Here is a 21,897-nt window from a genome sequence, read left to right as displayed (position 1 = left end):
TTATAAAAATGATATATAATTTCAAATAATAAATATTAAATTTATTACTACTAAATTATATGTTATTAAACGATATAAATCTTAAAGTGTAGATAAATGAGTTTAAATAAAATAATAGATGTATGCATTTTATTGTATTTGTATATTTGTTTTTTTTAAAATAAACAATATATTATAAAAATGATATATAATTTCAAATAATAAATATTAAATTTATTACTACTAAATTATATGTTATTAAACGATATAAATCTTAAAGTGTAGATAAATGAGTTTAAATAAAATAATAGATGTATGCATTTTATTGTATTTGTATATTTATTTATTTTTTAAATAAACAATATATTATAAAAATGATATATAATTTCAAATAATAAATATTAAATTTATTACTACTAAATTATATGTTATTAAACGATATAAATCTTAAAGTGTAGATAAATGAGTTTAAATAAAATAATAGATGTATGCATTTTATTGTATTTGTATATTTGTTTTTTTTTTAAAATAAACAATATATTATAAAAATGATATATAATTTCAAATAATAAGTATTAAATTTATTACCAATAAATTATATGTTATTAAACAATATAAATCTTAAAGTGTAGATAAATCACATTAACAAATATATCACGATAGGTGATTACAATTACAATTACGTAAATGACCATCTGTTCCACAACCACGTGGCCTACGTCTACGCGAACCTCTACGCGGTACAAAACCTTGAGGATTATTTTGGACCACATCGTCATTGTCCTCACTGCTCTGATTTTGTTCATTTGAATAACCTGTAAAAATAACTGGTGAAACAACATTTCTTTGAGGTGCCGACGTGTTAGGAAAACCAGGTAGCTGATCGCTGATCAATTCGGTAATACTTTGGATATGGATCTGAAATGGCGTCCGATAATCCTCGTCATCATATGCACCAGATGGCCCCGTGTTATCAAAAACACCAGATGGCCCTGCATTTTCAAAACCACCAGAAGGCCCTGCACCGTCTTGCCAACCAGATGACCCTGGAACATATACTAAAGGTGACTGATAGGGATCAATAGGAGGCGTACCGAAATGTTGTGGAATATCATGTGGTACAGGAGCAAACAAATTCTGGGGATATGGTCGAAAACCAATCCCGCTGACTGTGGGAGAAATAGTGCGAACAGTTATGCGCTCATACCATCGAAAGTAGTCATCATCTGTCTGCCTAGATCTTCCATGCAATTGACCTTGGACAACATAATTCAACCTTCTGTTCCAAATATTAATTGCATTTTCATGATATTCCCTCCAGTCTGTGTTGCGATGACCTGATCTGTTGATGTTGTGGAGGTCATCGTTGTCAACTGCAGGTCTTGGAATAGGTTGACGCATTTCAAATTGCCTTAACACTCGATTCGGACGATGCATCTCCACAATTTCAAAGCAAATCAAAGGACAAACGCATCGCCAAATATTATTGTCGTATGAATCCATTATTATTCTGACATCTGGATCATTTCTGTCGTACACTATCCAGTTAAACTACAAAATAAAAACTAAAAAAAATTACTTAAAATTTTCTATAAACAAGTTCATTGTTGCAGTTTTTATATATTTTTCATAGTATACCTCATCATGATTCATACGATCAAATGAGTCTCTTATAATTCGAAGAGAGTGTGTCGGTACATGAGTATAACTAAAAACATTGTTCCACCTACAATAAAAAAATGATTAAATATCGAATAAATTAATCAGAGTTCATGTTATGACAATAATTTTTTTACCGAGCACCGTAGGGAGAAAATGGCATAATATCATCAGCAGGATTCGGGGCCACAAAATGAGATAAGCCAGTTCGATCAGGATCAACACTTTTAATCCTGCTCCATGCCCATACCTGTCATGAGTATAAAATATAATTAAATAAATATTAATTTAATCTCATTTAATCATTAAAAATTATACCTGCAAAATATATAGAGGTCCGGCTATTTTAGATTTTTCTATACGCATTGCATTGCACAACTCACGATATAGGAATGCTAAAACTGCACCTCCCCAGCTGTAAGATTTTATTCGATCAATGTTCCGGAGCAGTTGTAAAAAAATCAATCTAGCCGATCCTCCTTGATAATCTGGTAGCATTATTCCTCCGATAATCATCAATGCTACACACCGACTATATTTCACAACATCAACCTCGGAACTATTATCATCAATGTATGTGGAGGTGCAGTGTTCGTATAAAGAGGTCATCGACAAGTGACCGCCTTTGAAATGTGTCGCTAATGGCGTATATCCCAATAAATTTAAACATATGTGTTGCCATTCTCCCACTTTATGCGACGCATCTATACCAGATATAACCTCACCATGAATTGGTAAACCCCAAATAACTGAAATATCCTGCAACGTGATAGTCGCCTCACCACATCTAAAATGAAATGTGTGGGTTTCACGTCGCCATCGTTCAACCAGAGCAGTGATCAAATGATGATCATAAACACGATATCCACACTGCAAAACACCGAAAAATCCCATATGATGTAAAAATGCTTTAACACGGCTATGTAACCCATTCTCCGTATATAATTTCCAAATCAAGTTGTCCGATCGTTTCGCTCGAATAATTTCATCAATATTTTCCGAACAAACTACTGATGATATATGTGATGCCTGCAAATACAACACGCTCGAAACTTGTACTGTTGCCATTCTGAAAAAAATGACAATCATTAATCAATAAGTTAACTAATTATAACAATCAATTATACTTATAATAAATACACTAAAAAATAATACACATCACGATCGAATAATAATCTTCATGCTATTTGGAAATAAAATATTAAATATGAATTACATTAATTATTTTATTTGTTTCAAATAAAAATAAAAACAATAAAAATAAAATTAATAATAATAATAATAACAAAAGATTACTAAAAATTATTTCAATCATCTTTGTAATACTATATTTTATATAAAATAAATACGTTAATAATAATAACAAATTTATCCTTAAACTAACTTTTCTTATATTTTAAATTTTTTATTTACTTAAAAAATTACCCAAAATGCAATAGTTTTGTGAATTCATACAACTAAAATTAAATATTTTAAAAAACTATCATATTTTTTTATCATATATAAATAAAATAAAGAATATCAAAAAAATATATGTTTAATTAATCAAAAAATGTGATATTATAAATATTTTATATCACATTTTAATAAGAACACAAAATATTAAATATTTTATATATAAAATCTTGTTTGACATTCCAAACTTATACTTTTACATGTGTTATGAAAATTATTATGTTTATATCATTAATATTTTTATTTTACATATAATCAAAAAAAAAAATTTAACAATTCAAGTGCACATATATATTAATATTTGTTTTATATCAAATTTTACAAAATATTATAAAACTTTATATTTATGTACACTGAAATTTTGATAAATCTGTTTAAATCAAATTAAATATTAATTATATTATATAAATTTGTGTATAGTTTGATTTGGTTATATCATGATTATCTCGATTATTAATTTTAAAAACATATATTATCTTATGTCAATTCATTAAATATTCGAAAATTTGACAAATAAATAAATTAAAGTATTAGGAAGATATTTTTTATTCTTATTCTTATTTTTATTTTTTTATAAAATATTTCAATTGTATTTGTTTATTGAAAATATTAACTTAAATTTATTATTTAGAATTCAAATTTATTATCACTTTAATTATTTTCTCTTATTGGTTCTCAAATAAAGTGATTACACAATATTATATACATTATTTAATTTATACTTTTAACTAATATTACAAATTCAAGACATATATGTAAAAAATAAAAATAAATATGATATCTACCTTTTTAATATAATATATTATTATTAAAAATATATATTATTTCTTTGATAAACAAAGTATTAATTAAGTGGTATAAACTAATGTAATTAAGATGCGTAGAAATTTTTACTACATCAATATTTAACAATTCATTTAAATTTTAAATATTAATTCTATTGTATTAAAAAAATTAAAATTCTTAAAAGTCATTCAATATTATGAATTAGTTGTAGGCGATTTACTAATATAAATGTTTTTCTATTTTGAACATTTTATATTAAAACTTTCTATAAATGGTTAATATTTTAGGTAACTTAATTTAGGAATTAATACTATTGACCAACTTAGTAAAAATAAGGGATATCAAATAAAGATTACAATTACAGAGCGTGAATGATTAACCAAAATATTATATAATATAAAAATATAATATAGTAACATAACCAACAAACTATAGTCAACATTTAACTTAAAAAACATGAATAATAATAGTATTATTTAAAATATACACAAAACTTAATATTGTTATAATAATATTAAAACGTACCTCTTTGTTATTTCACGTTTAATATCAAATTTACCTGCAAAAACAATATGAATAAAAATTCATATGAATAATAACACAATTTTTTATAGAATTTATTTTGCATGCAAAATTTAAAAAGAATTAAAACGATAACATTATAAAGTTACCTAATTCAGAAAACAACGCGGAAAATATTTCAAAAAGCTTCGGTGGTTGCTCAAAAAAAAAATATTTGCTTCGGTCCTTCTTCTATAAAATAAAAAAAAGAAAGCATTTAAGAAAAGAAAGGGAAGGAAAGCTTCGGTCTCCTGCAAAATAAAAATGAGAAAGCATCATAATGATCTCAAGTTCGCAGCATGCATATTTAATAGCACAATCACAATAATTTTGCATCACGGGCCAAAACGCCCGTGATGCAAAATAACAAAGCAGACGCTGCAGCGTCTGCTTCTGCAAATAGCGGACGCTGCCAAAGCAGCGTCCGCTATCTTTCACAACGGACCCTGCAATTTTAATGCAGGGTCCGCTATTGGCAGGAGCCTTTTGCAGTATTACTGCAATAGACCCCACCATGCATTATTTGTGCAATTAAAATGTTTTTTTAAATTACTTATAATAAAAACCCCACAAATTCTTCAACTCAATACGATCAATCTCTTTTTTCTAATACAAAATCATCCAAAACAGAAATTCCACAAAAAAATCATAATCGATCCTATCGTTATATAGTTTCATAAATTTTATTGAATTTTTTTAAAAATATTCCGTGAACACGAATATCTTTTTCATCGATAACTAGGTATATATTAAGGAATTGAGTATATTTTATCATCTGGTGAATATAATTTCGAAAATAATAATAATAATATAATAATAATAAAATGTGTGTGGAGATTTAAGATGCCATAATTTATTATGACCACCTTAATTTACGAGGATAAGATTGTCGTGGCTCCACTTGTGCTTTCTTTCACCACAACATTGCCCAATGCATCCAAACCGAACCAAACCACAAACATTCAAACAAAAAAACAAATTCAAACCTAGAATAAACCAAAACAACAAACCCTACAAGCCAAACCCAAGATTCCTTCTTTTGTTACCCCAAAACAAAGCGCCACTTTGCTACATGTTTTCACCTACCTGGGCTCGCCTCTGATTTCTCACTTTTACGTGTGATAAACCAAGAACTTTGGATATATCTACAAAGTACAAAGAGTGGGGTGCAAGTTTCAATCTTTCATGGGCTCGAGGTTTAACGGTGTCTCCATTTCCAGTCCGCAAGTGCCCCCAAAGGCGGTACTTTCTTACGACTCAGCATCCTCAGGTATTAGAGCTCCTCTCACTGTTGATGAATCCGACTTTGAATATTCAGCTTCTTCGAAAAGTCGTAGAAACAGTACTACCAGTAGTTATTACAGTGGTAGTGAGCCTGAATCTGAGGGTTTTGCCAGTGGTGATGATGAGGGGATTCTCGAGGATACTCGCTATGTTGAGAAATATGCATTTTCCAGGCCTTTCTTGAAGAACCCAAATGGTGAAAGGGTTCAAAAAGTTGGTGGAAGCTATGAAGATGCTTCGTTTAAGCCTTCTGTGAAAAGGCCATGGTGGGAAATTGTTGAAGAGAGTGGAAGCAATGATGGAGATGTATTTGGAAGAGCTCTTGTCAGAATCCCAAATGACAGAAATTTTAAGGGATTTGGGAAAGTTAATGAAAGGCCATCGCCGAGTGACTCGGATGAAGAAATCTTTGAAGATGGGGACCATGTTTTGGGAAACGGTGATTTTAGACCTGTTGTGGCTGCTGCTAATGAGGATGTTTCAGAAAATGAATCATCTTCAGTCGTCGATATTGAAATTTCGTTGATGCCAAAGTCGATTATACCCATCGCCAAGATATCGAGGGACAGTGATGATGATTCTCAGGCCAGTGAAGTTATGGACGATGATGGATTTTTGGGTGTAGCTCGAGTCCTGAGCATTGAAGGTCTGCAGAGGCTTGACAGTAACCGAAAAGTTAGTATCTCTGATGTTGTGGAAGAGGAAGTTCATGAATCACTGGCTGAGAATGTGGTTGATATCGAATTTGTTGAGGAGTTGGGAGTTGGTAGCGATTGTCTAAGCTCAAAACAAGAAGAGGAAAATATTGATTGTGTCTTATCAGCTAATGCGATTCAAAATAAAGGTCTTGAGGACACTTGTGAAGTTAGTGTTGGTTCTTTGGTTTCCCATGAAGAACATAAGTTTCTCTTTGAATCAGAGTGGAATGGAAATTTGATGAAGCTAGACCAGGAATTTGAAGAAATTGATGGGGTGAATGAGGGAAAATTTGTGGGTTTGGATAACCATGGACTCCCAACTGACCGTGTTGAAAACACAATGCTGCCGGGAAATTTTCCTTGTGATGTTACAGCTGTGGAGCCTATATTTCCTGAAACAGTCAAACTAATAAAACTTGAAATTCCTGGATTAGACGATGGCAGTGGAATGGTTGAGATGTATGTGGACAGTTTGGTTTCTGATAAGGATTTTCAAGGCGGGAATCTGGAACAAGAATGCAAGCTAAAGATTGACCAAACTGAGACCAGAACAAGCACATTTCTTGATCAAGATGTTCAGATGAGCAACGGGAAGCTAAGTGAAGGTTGCCCCCGATTTTCAGATTTGCCTGATGCTCTCATAAACGACAAGCATGTGAACCAGGATGCCACACATATAGAAGAAAATGGTGAACAATTACACGGTGAGGCAGAAAATCCAACCTCTCCAGCTGATGTTAATGTAATGGCAGCTGACATTGAAGAGCTTGGTTTTACTCCTTTCTCCGGTGGAGAGATTTTGCCAGAGATTGATGGTCAGAAGGCCACAGGCACGGATGAGGGGTTGAATTCAGATGACAAAATGAGTGATTTGAGTCAAATTATTGATTCTGCTGAGCTTGCTGGATGTTTTATGGACGACACAGTTGTTGTGTCAGATGGTGACATGAATCTGTTTACATCAGTTGGATCCAGAGAAGGCGACGCACTTCCCAGAATCAACAGTGAATTAGAGGAAACTCTAAGTGAAGCACAGAAACACAAGCTGGAGATAATACAGCAAATGAGACTAAGATACTTGCAGCTTCTCCACGTATTGGGCATGTTTAATGGAAATTCCATAGCCGCAAAAGTTTTATACCGGCTGGCAGTTGCTGAGGCAAGGTCCTCTTCTGAAGAATTTCATTTTGATTCAGCTAAAAAGGCTAAGGAACTCGAAGTACGATCTAAAAATGATATGGATTTTTCTGTGAGCATCCTGGTTATTGGGAAAACTGGAGTTGGCAAGAGTGCGACAATAAATTCGATTTTTGGAGAAAGGAAGACTGTAATTGGTGCATTTGAGCCGGCCACAACTGATGTGAAGGAAATTACAGGTATGATAGATAAAGTCAAAGTTAAGATTTTTGATACCCCTGGTCTTAGACCTTCTCTCGAAGATCAATCTCACAACCGAAAAGTTCTGTTGTCAATAAAGAAAGTTATGCAGAAATCTCCACCTGATGTTATCCTATACATCGATCGCCTAGATATGCAAACCAACAACTTTGATGATTTACCTTTACTGAAATTAGTCACAACTATTCTTGGATCATCAATATGGCAGAAGGCGATAATTTCTTTGACGCATTCAAGTTCAATACCTCCAGATGAATCCAATGGAGATCCTGTAAGCTATGAGGCATTTGTTTCTCAAAGATCATGTTCTGTGCAACAGATGATTGGCCATGCTGGTGGGGGGTTTCTGGCGGTGAATCCTGGTTTGATGATTCCAGTGGCTCTGGTTGAAAACCACACTTTTGCTGGTAAGAGCGAGCATGGAGAAAAACCGATGCATATAAGAGAAAGTTGGAGATCACATCTTCTGCTTGTGTGTTATTCCATGAAAATTCTCTCAGAAGTGAATTCAGCAGATGGGATTCAGAATTCTTCAGATAGTGGGAATCTATTTGGTTTCAAGATTTGTTCCCCGTTTGAAGACGACACTTATGCAGACAAGGAAATGGGAAGTTCTGAAACTGTAGCAGTTCCATTGGCAGATACAGCGCTCCAACCTTCATTTGATGGAAATAGGCCCTCATCAAGGTACTGTTGTTTAGAACCCTCATCCCAGTTTCTTGGTGACCAGGATTTCAACTCTCATGGATGGGATCATAATCTTGGTTATGATGGTCAATATCCAGCAGTAGTTTCAGTTCAACTCACCAAGGACACAGAAGAGTTTAAGATCCAGTTACATTCATCTGTCTTGGCGAAGCACAAACACCAAAGATCAACCATGGCAGGACTTGGTGTTCAGACCACTGGAGTATCCATCACTTTTCTTGACGATCAAATTACAGTTGACGAACGGCCAACTCTCGTTGGAAATGCAGCATTCAGGGCAAGCACTGAAGGGTGTTTAAAGAGAGAATATTACACTGTTGCCAAGAATCAAGGTTTATTCGGTCTGTCTTTGAGGAACTGGAGAGGTGATGTTATATGGGGATGCAACCTGCAATCTCAGTTTTCTTCTGGTAGGAATTCCAGACTACACGTTCGGCCTCAGGCTGGATTTAACAAAAAGCCAAGTTGGCAGGTTAGTATCCGGACAAGCAGTTCAGATCAGCTGCAAATCGCTATTGTAGCACTCCTTCCAGTTGCCAAAGCTATACTCGGGAGCTTTTACCCTCGTAACAAAAACTCAAGCTAGGTGCTGTCAAGTGTCAAACGTCCATACGTCAGTTTTTTCCGTTTTTGTTTTTGTTGCCAAGCATATGCTTCTGCTTTTGATATCATAGGTAATGCTCAATCGATAACCGATACTTGTATACGTCAAATGTTATATGGCTGAACTTCATGTAATGAAGCCTGATGAATGATATATAGTTTTCTTCTTTGCAAATGTTCCTGAATCCAGCTTTCGTTTTATAGGTAAGATCGACCTTCCTTACGTGAGAGGCGTTAATTTTCTAATCCGTCACAGGCCTCAGCGTGAACTGAGAACTCTCTTGGGGTTAAATGTGTTAAAAAATAATAATAATAAACCACCCTATTTCTAAAAATACTCATCTTAATCATAAATGAATGGTTAAATTATTACATGAATTCCGAAAGTCACTTTTGCCATGATCCGAAAAGCTGATCTGAATTGAATAAAACCATGAATTATGATGGGGTTAAAAGCCAACTAGAGAAAAATCAGTCGAGCTACATAAGCTGTGCAACAAGAAGATCATAGAGAAGAAACACTAAGCCAAGAAAATCAAAGTATTGAAAAGGGAACATGAAGAAACAATCGGTATATTTGTCATTGAAGTGATGATGGAAGTTCTGCCTCTGAATCACAAAGATTACTGCAACAAATCCGAACCTTCTTCATCCTGGGATAGTGTTTGTAAATCCTGCAATATGCAACATATATGTTACTTAAATTCACATTACCATCAATCGAAGGAAGCTTCTGATTATGATTATGTAAGGGTGTAGGTTTAACAATAGGAAAAAAAATATGGAGTTGAGACTGGATTTGACGCGGAGATGTAAATGTAACATGATTGAAAAGTGGCTGTGAAGTTGGGGAAGATATTTCGAACTACCTCAACGTCATTTCTGGGGAAGAAAATCAGTATTACTACCAGGTAGGTTTAGCTCGAATAAATGTAACAAAGTTGTGTTCCGGCGGGAAGAGAGAAAATAGTACGACCAAATTTCATAAACACTCAAATTTACTGCTTTCATTCGATGAGAAAATGGTAAAGCCGTAAAGGTAACACAGCTGCATGCTCAAAACCTGTGTTTGCAGTAGCTGCTGAGGAGGTTGTTCTTGGCCCATTGGATACGCCTGAGGTTGAGACATCCGGTAATAGGGCTCTTTGAGATCAAATTTACCAGATGACGTCTGTAGTATTCCTCCTTGTTCAGCACCGGGGCCCCACATTTTAGCTATATTATTGGTAAATGATAATTGATCAAGTTCGAGATAGATGGAACCAAACACATTAAAAAAGATTCATGTGTAATCACGAAAATAACTGCATAAACCAACCTGATAATGTAAGGTTAAGGGTATAACTCTGTGCTTTATGAGCAACCATATGTAGTCGACCCGTTATCTCTTGGCCAGGCATCACATAAATTGGCTGGGACAATACACATCGAAGCTGGTACCAGTGTGTCGTAGGTGCACCAGGAGCAGTGGTAAGCCACCTTTGTACAGTGCTAGTTTTGTAAAAATTCAATGCGATCAGCACAGTGCAAACTGCAAAGGCAAATCAGAGAAAATGCCAACACAAATCATAAAACCATTACCTTCCATCAAACAACACGTCAAACCAACAAGCCAAACCGTGGATTCTGGTGCCTACGGAAGCTGTAAAGCTCAATGGGATGTCAATTTCATATAATTCTTCCTCCTGTCATAAATTTTGATTATTTGTTAGCAAGCAATCCGGTATTTACAACTTTAGAAAAGATGGCAACTGATAATATGCTGCAACTCTTAAGGTCGAATATGCTGAAACTCTTGGTCGCATAGACGGATACTCTTCAAGGTACTATAAATAATAATTATCCGAGTCATATTTATGTGAAAACTGAGACCTTTCAGTACTCAATTTTCAATAAATAAATCTTAAATCACAGCAAGTTTTTATGGTAAAAGTTCTGGATATGAAACACAAGCAAAGAGAGCACTAGATATACAAATGTTGAGTCCACCAGTGACTCCATTGTTCAAAAACAAAAACATTTATACTCATTAATTTGTAAATTATGCTGTGATTGATGGTTAAAAATGAACCAAATCTTTTGGAACTATTTCTTAGAGAAATGGTCATCAAACCACTATATCACAATTCCGGTATAGCACAACGCCAAGAATCCCCTTAACAAAATGATTTGAGTTTGCTTCACATTTCCAAGAGGTTCTACTAACCATAAACTGCTTTTCCATCCATGTTGTTGAGCATTGGATGAAAAATTGTGTCCAACCATCTTAGGCCCCCATCAAGTTAGAGGGATGTACTTAACAAAACAGTCAACAAATCTTTCTGAACTTCAAGTATCAACCATGTACGGAATATGAATCGTGCATTCATACAAAATAGCTACGTGGTTGAAGTTAACATTTACCTTGGTGGACATGAAATTTATCTCGTGAGAAACTGCAAGAGCCACCAATAATCTTGGATCAAAAGCATCTACCACTGGCTGCAAAATAATCCGAAGTAGATTATGACATGCCCAAGGATATTTTCAATATAACGTCTCAACAAAATTTGTTCCACATTTAAGTTCCAGATATGATCACAACCATGGGACTCACCAGAATATTATCAAATAACAATTTTGTCAAACATTTATAAAATAACAAAAAGAACTTTTTTTCCAATCTTGGTTATGCAAAACACACACAAAAGAGAAAAGATGGATCCCAGCATTTAACACAAATGATATAGACATCCAAAATTCATGCTTCCAAAGATACGAAACTGAGAAAATAAAAAAATGTGATGCTGACCATTCAGAATTAAATTGTTTTTTGCATTTATTTTGAAATGATAAAAGACGTATTATATAAAAAGCATCTTGGATTGAAAACTCAACACATGGTCTTATAGAGATTTGCAACTTATTGCGTGCATATAAATAAATGAGGCATATTGAAAGAATTGAAGCCAACCTGTGAGAAGTATCCTTGAAATGCAGCACCATGTAAAGGTGTCAAATTTACACCATAATAATTTTGTTGCTGCCAAAATAAAGCCTGGGTGGAAATAAAAAGCAAAATCAAATATCCATCGCAATAGAAAAGCATCAAGGGAAGATATTATGACAGCACCATAACATTCTCAACTTGTTTATAAAATTAAAATTCCATGAAGTGAAAGGCCATCCTCCCTCCCTCTCTGAGCCTAAAATATTAATTGATGAAAAATGGCAAACCCATCCCTAGTTTCCCACAAGGACATTAGCAACACCTGCTGCAATGCAATAATAGTAGCCAACCTTGTTTGCAATTTCTGTGTACAAATACTCATCACTGAATGGCGCCATGTGTATCCTACAAAACCAAGCAAGTAAAAATATATTATCCACAAGAAAACCACAAAGTATAGTCTTACTGATGCGAAAAAAGGAAAACCTATCCTACAGCAGCAAATAGAAAAACAGGCACGTGTATATTCATGCATCTTCTATTAAGAAAAATTCGCACTCACACCCCCGTGTGACTCGATAACAAGACCAAAATCTTGGAAAACCAATAACTCTACCAATAGGTTATTATATTGGCTACAGATAGTTTGAGGCGCTTTCTAGTCGTGTAGACAACTCGGAATGGAATTATCAACACAATTTGGCCGAAAGTATAAAGACTGAAAAATTCTTTCAACCCAGGACATGGAATATCGAACGTTCTGGCCCTCCAAAGAATGTTGTACAATAAATACCTTGAAAACCAGCTCACAGCATGCATGATCCAAGATTGCCACGTATAACCGTATCATGACTAAACAAAATCATTCAAGCATTATTATAATTCAAAGCTACCAGAAATTAGAGAACTATTATAAAAGAGAAGCATAGGTATAAACACATTCCTATTATCTTGAAAAATGAGACCATTATGTATGATTTAAAAAAAAAGTAAAGCACAAGTGTATATTTCAGACAAAATCCAGAGACAATGAAACCAAAGAAAATAAGAAAGGGACAGAGTTATCAACTTCCAATTCATTGTCCAAGTGAAAAATTGGAGAATTTTTTCTGCTTAGAAAAAAACATAGAATTGAGCACAGAAAGGAGACTATTTTGGATAACAAATACCTTCCTAAACCTGGAAACATTTTCCCATTTGGAACAAGGAATCTATCTCTTGCAATTATGTATGACTCAAGCATTCTTTCATTGATTAGCAAAGTGCCTGCAGCAGGAAAATTAGTGGGCATTACATGCCTTCGGGTCTTATTCAGACTGAAAATTATTCAAAGCAGGAGCATTCCCATGAATCTAAATAGATCCATGCATACTACAGTTCTCTTCATTTAGTTTAGCGAGATCAACTTTCCAACATTAAAATGTTACATCTGAAAGATGACGAAAGGAAGATAAGCAAACATACCCATTGGCTCGGAAATTAAAATATCCGCCTTCTCGGGTAATTCAACCTCTTCAACTTTACCTTTTACAACCTACATAATAAACAGAAACATTACACTGATAATAGTGCAAACAACTGATCTGAAAATAATATGTAAGTATAGCCAGAAAAATCACCGTTATTTTTTGGCTGAGCAATGGATTCCCAGCTACAAGTTTACGTGCATATTCTGACATGTCTGATGCTTCAACAGCATACACATGTTTGGCACCAGCCTGCGAAATGGAATATCTAAATCAGCCACCATGGCCCTATGATGGTAAAGTAATCAGTTTATTCAATGAGGGAGTGCGAAGAATCATGTGTAATTCAGCACCTGAGCAGCAAATAATGACAAGATGCCACTACCAGCACCAACATCAACTACCACACGATCAACAAAATCAGCACGATTCTCCATGACAGCTGCATAATAAGTACCTGGAACACAAATTTCTGATAAGTCAACGATCTAATGAGACTTATGATTTTAATTCAGAAACCAATGCCATGGTATCGTTAGCTTTTGAATAAAATCTCTCCAAATGAAAAACAACAGCGCATGCCAAGGAAAATCCAGGTAAACAGAAAAGATCAGATGTTAGTGACAGGGTTGAAAAACAGGTTCAAAGAAAAATAAATTTGTGGCTAAGATATGTAACCTGTCCTCACATAATCTTGCATCATATTTTGCTGGTGTAGAAGCTGTCCATAGTAATGAAAGTACATTTTGGCAGAGGATGCCTCTATTTTGTCCTCAAATTTACTTTTAGATGACACTGTTCCATTTGCCAAAAATGATCCTGCAAAAAAAATTGCATGTGACTTTTCATTAGCCTCTGCCCTTGGGTTATTGACTTCTGTCCGATTATACTTTAATCAAATCAAATTCTCAGAATGACAGAAGACTGGACTGCATGACATGAAAGCTTTAAAAGCATATTTAAACTTGATAATCTTAGTATAGCAAATCCTTAAACTCAGAACTTTGATATCAGAGTTTTGGAATTAAATTCAGAAATGCAAGTACTCAACAACTGCGGACATTGACTGTTGATGAGAATGCATACGCAAACTTGGATGATTAATTATTATCGCTACTACATGAATTGTTACAAAAAAAAATCTGCATGCATACATGTCTATAATAACTGAATTGTAATGGGAATGAATCGACGCCCATTCATCAACGGGGAATCAAACAGCTATAAAATGACCAATAGACAGATAGATTTCAGACATGTAATGCAATCGCATTTTTAGACAAATTGTCTTTTAAAGTCATAGTGGTGCAGGATTTAATGATATCAAATAAAGGGTAAACATTGACTGAAATAAAAGGAAATATTTAGAGGTGGCAAAGAAAATGGCAAGTTCTACATGAAAAGTTAGAAATAAGTAGCAGAACACTTGAACACGTGAGTCTCAAATTGGTGATGGTGATATTACCGACTACTTATACAAGTTGATCGACTTTACCACCACCACCATCATGATGAAGAAAGCAGCAAAAATAAACAAAGTTAAAATGATAATCACACAATTACATCTTCCACAAGACACCTGGCAACCATGTAAAAAACCAACCTTGAACAATCACGTCTTTCTTCCGTTGCTCAAATGCACAATGGAAAGCCCTACTTTCCTCCTCATTTACAAACTGTATGGTGATTCCCCTTGAATAGTTCTTCTGATTCACAGAATAAATATCCATTACATCTTATTAATCACATTATGCCATTCATAGAAAGACATCCTTCTTTTCTACAAAAATAAAAATAAAAGAAAATGAAACCCTTCTTTTTCTTATATTCATCATTACCACAAAAATAGCATATTACTTATAAGGTACAGAACATCATCGAGAACTTCATACACATAATACAATCACCAGCTACAAGCAAAGTAGTAGTGCTACCAGCTGAAATGATCAAAAGGGTCAAACCACGTTACGAACATGAACTTGTCACATGAATAAGATAAACTGTAAAATACCTCCTTATTTATTTCAGAAGCCTCAGATACACATACTGATTGAGATGGTCCTAGCTTGAAAAGCTGGAAAGCAAAAGGAAACAGGCATTATAACAAACCATCACTACCTGCTAAACACATTTTTTTCTTAAAAAAGCAACATTTGTGAAAGCAGTTAGAGATAATAATTAACTGATTCATGGAAAATGATTTCCCTTGTATACTTAAATTCCAGTAGTACAAATCCCGTTAACCTAGCACTAAAGCTACAAACTTTTTTAGCATGGATGCAGATATTTTAAAACTCAATTAAACAGCAGGGAAACCAAGCTAAAACTCGAATCAACCACTACGGGTACAAAAAAGCTCCAACTCAAATACGTGAAGCTAAAAAAAATGCAACAAATAATTTTTCGCAAAAAAAAATAATAAAATGCCTGACCCTGCAGTTGCGTAGCTCGAATCGGACTAAGTTATTTGAATCCGAGTCCAATTCAAATTGGAGCCATTCGGGGCGAAACCGCGCGACCACCGGCGGCGAAGAATTGCTCGAAATCGACAACTGTGAAATTGAAGCTACCAAAAAATCTTGATCATCCAGAATATTATTCTCCATGAAAGATGGAATATTTCACAATAATTTATTGTCAATTAAAGAATGTATACATAAAAAGAAATTAGGGTTTTTGAGAGGGAAGAAGGGAGGTTTTAGTAGTGCAGCTGTAGGAAGCGTCAGTCAGTTCCTTCCTTCCTTCCTTGGCTTCGCTGATGATTTGGTGCGACAGTTTAATGTAGTAGAATGGTGAATCTGGTGACGTGTCGATTATTTATTGGATGTGTCCATTGTCCCTTTGTCTATTTATGTGGGGTCTCTTAAAAGGTCAAAAGACACTTGAACAGTTGAAGTGATATTTGGTTAAAGAATTGTTCTTTTCTTCAGACGTACAGTGTTTACTATATATCACTAGAGCATGTCAAAAAGACGAGAAAAAAGCACGAGGAAATGCGTCTTCTTCGTCTATTCAAAGGACGAAGATCGTGCATGCGAATGTTATCCGCGTGCGAGAAAGTGGAGAGTTTCACGCGGTGAAGCCCACAGTTCTTTAAATTTTTTTTATTTTTTTTAAAAGGGTGGTTGAGGTGATCTGACCGTTGAAATCAATGGCCAGATCACCTCAACCATTCTTTTAAAAATATTTTTTTTTAAAAATAAATTAAATAAATTGAAAATATAAAAATATATAAAATATTCATCGACTATATTTTTCAAAATCCATAAAATTTTTTATAACCCTTATTTTATTTTCACTTTACACACACTATCCAATTTATTTACACAATCTCACACACACAATGTTCAATATTTTTCATGACATACATGAGTTCTTCATCATCGGATGATGAAACTATAATACATGATCCGATGATGGACGGATTTCTCTTCCCAACAACACGTTCACGAAACCAAAAATTCATAATGAAAGTTTGTGTGCTTCAATCGGGGGAATCACATTGTGTATATGGCTACAAACGGAAAGAGAAAAATCGAGAACGTGTTGCCGAAGCTTTATTTAAAGATTACTTTGCCGAAAGTACCGTTTATAACGAGCATGATTTTCGAAGGCAATTCCAATTGAGTAGACATTTTTTTAGAATTGTGGAAGCTCTACAAACCAATGTGTCTTACTTTCTCCAACGGAGGGACGCAACCGATAAACTAGGTTTGTCATCACTACAGAAGGTTATGGCTACGGTTTGAATGCTTACATATGATGTGATGTTGTTGATGACTATTTGAGGATAGGTGCATCAATAATGTTGGAGTGTTTGAAACATTTTGTAGGGGGTATATGATATATTTTTCTAAGCAATATTTGAGCCAACCAACACCTGATAACGTTGTTCGGCTAAATGATGAAAATGCTCGAATGGGATTTCTAGGATGCTTGGAAGCATTGATTGCATGTATTGGGCTTGGAAAAATTGTCCGAAGCTTGAGTATGACAATATCAAAGTGGACATAAAAAAGAACCTTCAATCATACTACAAGCAATTGCATCAAAAGATTTATGGATTTGACATGCATATTTTAGCGTACCGGGATGCAAAAACAACATCAATGTATTGGAAAGGTCCAACTTGTTCTTAAATATTACAAAATGAGAAGCCCCTCCAATGCAGTTTGAGGTGAACGGGAGTGAGTATACTATCTTGCTTACAGTATTTATCTATCTTGTGTTGCGTTTGTGAAAACTATCTCTCGACCCTTCTCGCAAAAACAAAGGATTTTTTCACGATATCCAGAAGAGGTGAGAAAAGATATTGAGCGAGTCTTTGGTGTACTCCAAGCACGTTGACATGTAGTGAGAGGTTCATCTCATATGTGGGATCCAATTGATTTAGATTATATAATGAAAACATGCATCATTCTACATATAATATGATTGTGGAAGACGAAATGGAGGATATACTCGAAAATCATGATTTTTCAGCTAGAGATGATGAATATGTGCCACCAAATGTTGTCCCTTCATTCTTCAAGAGATCATACCGTTGAGTTTAACGTCTTTCTGAAGAGAGGTTTCGGCGTTCAGAACCGATAATTTCACCACAGACTTCAAAAGGATCTGATCGAACAAATTTGGAATTTGCATGGGATGAATAGTAGAACTCATCCAATTTTTAATCACGCGTCAATTTTAATTTATGTATATTTTTTAAAAATTTATGTGTGTTTTTTTTATTTTGGAATTTTATGTTGTATTTTTAAATTATGTGTAATTTTAAAATTTAATTGTGTGTTTTTAATTTCGTATATTTACGTTCATTTTTATTATGTTTTAAAAAATAATTACTTAATAGAATAAATAATTAATATTTTAATATCATCTCTACAACATCACCACATCACTGTAAGAAAATATAATGAATCATCAACGCTGACATCATCATGCGATCAAGTTATCGATTTTACAACACCAACTTCCTCACATCACATTGTTGAACATGCTCTTATGTGCTCATTTAATTCGTGTTTAATCTCGTTAAAATTATAATTTGTGCTATTTTAGTCGTTTTTTAAAACATAAGATTTTATTATGGTTTTGAATTAATATTTTTTTTATAAATATGCATTTATAAGTATTATTATTAGATACAAAAATCATGAATATAAATATGTCATCCTAATTAATAATGAGCGTATTTTGTAGATTTTATATAAAACTATTAATGATAGTAATTTTAATACATGTATTACTTTTAGAAATTGAAATTTTATTCCTCTAATCTTAGATTTATAACTTCTATCTTTTCATTTTAAAAAAATTAAAATTATAATAAAAACTAAAAATACTCTTTTCCACTTGCTCGTTCAAATCTCACTCATGTTTGAAAAAAATAAAGTTTAACATCCACACTTCGACGTGTTTTATAGGACCTTACTTTACAGAGTTGCAAAAATCTAGTCCATAAATTAAAATACAATTTTCCAAAAGTATTTTCAATTTTTAGTCTTCAGTTGTGCACAAAATTCACAAAATACATGAATCAACACTTGATTAAAATGAACCACGCTCTACATGACACGATTCATCGGCCGGATCAGGACACGCCTAAGTTGTGTGTTTTGTGTCGATTAAGACATAAATGAGCTAATCAACCAAAAAGAATCATATACAAAGTTTTAGGCCATCGCAACTGATGAAAGTACAAGTCCACCCGCTGTGTGGCATTGCAGATCAGACATGAACTTACAAAGATCGTGAAATTTAGGACAAGAATCAAATAATAAACGAAAAAGGGATGAGTTCAGATTGGATTAAACAACTCAAAATCATGTAATATGTACAACAGAACAATCCCCACGAATTACACTAAAAACAATAGAATTGCAAAATTTTACATGTAATCCTAGAAACAAAAATCTTGATATGAAAAGGGCAAGTCCAATCCCTTTCATTCAAATCTTTGCGCCTGTTCTAGAAAATGATATTTTTACAGCTTGGGATGCAAGTGAAGCAACCCAAGATCACCTCTTTCTTCCAAAGGATTGCCGGTTTCATTCCATATCCTTTTCACCCCGCGACTGGCTAGTGATTTATGAGAGAAACCATATATTTGTAGGATTTGGTCATCTCCAAAATTGAATGCACGATCCATCTGTTTCAAGCATCTTTCAACTGGATAATCCCCGAACTTTGCACAAGGCTTGCAACCCACAAAGTGAGTAACAAGCGGCCAACGATCATCGCCAAGACCCGGGTGATATTTCTGAATCATTTCCTCATACTTATCCACCAAAATGCCCCAATAACCATGCAGATAATAAGTGTTCTCGAGATAAACTTTATCACCCCACTTATCCTTTTGTGTTGCCAATATATACACCATAGCAGACTGATCGTCGGCCTCGAAAACCGGCCTATCCTTTAGCTCCCGAGTTAAAAGCTTCCCGGCTTCTTTCCTAACCTTTCCTTTTGGCCCCATTGGTGCCAATGTATCAAGAATATCTAAAGACCATTGACAATTCCTCAACAAAAAACTCCCTGTGTTCAAACCGACCCAGTTCTTTTGATCATACACCATTTCGTCCCAACCGTGCATCACCAAATTATGATACTTGTACCTTTCCCACGGCACCTCAAAGGCCATATCTGTGAACATAGCATCACTATCCATCCACCATAAGAACTCCACCTCCGGATGAGACAACAAAAGCTTTCGAATCAATGGCAGCTTTGCCCAAAAGCCCGCCATTTCTGCATCAAGCAAGGCCATATTGTAAAATACCTCAATCCCATGAAGCCTACAGTAATCAAGCTTATTCTTGATCGACTTCAGCAAGTAATGATCCCCCACCGGATTCTCGCATGGCTTCGGGGAGGACCCGGTCACCAAGAAAACCCTGGGCTTCTTTTCTGCAATGAAATTATGGAGATTCGGATGATTCTTTAACCATTGGTCTCTCATTTGATCCCAATTATCAATCTTTGGACCCAAACTATAAGGTTGAGTCAAATCACGCTTGAATTCCTCAACCCCATCATCCTCATCTTTCAAAATCTTCTTCACATCAAAGTCGGCATAGTTCTTGCTGCCATTTTTCGTACCACTGCTGGGTTTTCGCTGCCGCTTCGAAGGCTCTACCAAAGCACGACGAGGCTCGGCGTGCTTGCGTATGTACGAGAAGGTTTCCCGAATCTCGTCGAGATCTTTCTCCGGTGTGCCGAATCTTCCGGCGCCAATATTCCCACGCAAAACCACGACGGTGAGGGCGAGACATATGAGCGTGAGCTTGCCATTGCGAAGAAGCCGCCGAAATTGGCGCGCTCGCCGCTGGAATACCAACTTATTCAACATGGCGATTCTAATCCTTTGAGATGAAACTTGAACCGGGTCAAAATTCAAATGCTTTCAATAGATTAACATAACTTTTGAACATGATTCTCCTAAATTTGGTAATGATTTTTCGATGATTGTTGCAAATGATATTTTTGGGAATGATAAATTTAAAATTTGAGACGCATTTTTTGAAGATAAAGGGAGAATTTGAAGCAGCGAGGGTGGCTAAAGAGAAAGAAACAAAGAAAGAGAGTGGACACGGATAGGGTGGTGAATATGGGATTCAGACAGGAGATGTCGTAAATTACATTCAAACCCCTCGAATAAACATAATTTCAATATTTTTCCTTCAAAATCATACATAATTTACTTTAGCATTTTTAGTTTTTAATAAATTTTATATTTTTATCTCAAATTTGTAATTATATGATTATTTAAATTTTAATTTACTTAATAAACGATAGTTAGAGAAATCACAAAACATATAAAAATATGTGTACTTCTTTTACATGATTACATCTAATGAAACAAACTATGGTGGCGATTATTTTGAGAGCATGATCATTATTTTAATTATTTTTTTAATAGTTTATGTACCAACGTAACAATTTATGATTATAACTTATGGAAACAAAAAAAAAACGACTCAAAATTGTGAATTATCATTTTGAGGATTTTATAAGTACCTATTTTGATATGGTACTTCAATCAATACTTTGATCGTATTGATTTCAGACATATCTAACCATTATTATTTTTGAAAATTCTTCAATTGAGATGTCAAACTGAAAAGCAAGAATATTAATACTTTTAAAACTAATTAGTGGAAATGTAAGGCATGCGAGAACTGATATATTTAACCAAAAATTGACCGATGAATGTAGTGATCCCACTAGAAAATAGGATTCAAGAATCAACATGCCTTTTTGAAAATAACTTGGAATATCGTTTTAACTTTTAAGTATTTACATATGATGATTATGCTGAATATTATACGAACAAAACCACAAAAAAATTATTTAATTTTTTCATGCGTAC

General features: G+C 34.2%; 3 protein-coding genes across 4 annotated transcripts; 1 reads left to right on the top strand and 2 right to left on the bottom strand.

The window, feature by feature from the left end:
- Nucleotides 1-5,412: 5,412 nt before the first annotated feature.
- Nucleotides 5,413-9,229, top strand: LOC140863878 (translocase of chloroplast 159, chloroplastic). 2 transcript variants are annotated; one of them, XM_073267660.1, is made up of 2 exons: nt 5,413-8,507; nt 8,609-8,799. In XM_073267660.1, exons 1-2 carry the CDS (start codon nt 5,626-5,628, stop codon nt 8,646-8,648), a joined length of 2,922 nt encoding a protein of 973 aa, XP_073123761.1. In that variant the 5' UTR covers nt 5,413-5,625; the 3' UTR covers nt 8,649-8,799. The 2 variants fall into 2 exon arrangements, with proteins under 2 accessions (XP_073123761.1, XP_073123754.1); XM_073267653.1 differs by having other exon boundaries at nt 5,413-9,229.
- Nucleotides 9,230-9,462: 233 nt separating this feature from the next.
- Nucleotides 9,463-16,362, bottom strand: LOC140881584 (probable histone-arginine methyltransferase 1.3). Its single transcript, XM_073287009.1, has 15 exons — nt 15,959-16,362; nt 15,538-15,600; nt 15,130-15,232; nt 14,205-14,345; nt 13,880-13,983; nt 13,680-13,778; nt 13,525-13,594; nt 13,230-13,326; nt 12,411-12,465; nt 12,085-12,168; nt 11,535-11,612; nt 10,713-10,816; nt 10,450-10,622; nt 10,195-10,346; nt 9,463-9,805 (listed from the first exon to the last, which is right to left on the bottom strand). Exons 1-15 carry the CDS (start codon nt 16,130-16,132, stop codon nt 9,755-9,757), a joined length of 1,548 nt encoding a protein of 515 aa, XP_073143110.1. The 5' UTR covers nt 16,133-16,362; the 3' UTR covers nt 9,463-9,754.
- Nucleotides 16,363-19,323: 2,961 nt separating this feature from the next.
- Nucleotides 19,324-21,065, bottom strand: LOC140874716 (xyloglucan 6-xylosyltransferase 1-like). Its single transcript, XM_073278077.1, has one exon. The coding sequence runs from the start codon at nt 20,875-20,877 to the stop codon at nt 19,513-19,515; it is 1,365 nt and encodes a 454-aa protein (XP_073134178.1). The 5' UTR covers nt 20,878-21,065; the 3' UTR covers nt 19,324-19,512.
- Between the last annotated feature and the right edge of the window lie 832 nt (nt 21,066-21,897).

Source organism: Henckelia pumila, chromosome 1 (genome assembly GCF_033568475.1).
Source record: "Henckelia pumila isolate YLH828 chromosome 1, ASM3356847v2, whole genome shotgun sequence".
Taxonomy (NCBI): Eukaryota; Viridiplantae; Streptophyta; class Magnoliopsida; order Lamiales; family Gesneriaceae; genus Henckelia; species Henckelia pumila.
This window is presented reverse-complemented; position numbering and strand designations above follow the sequence as displayed.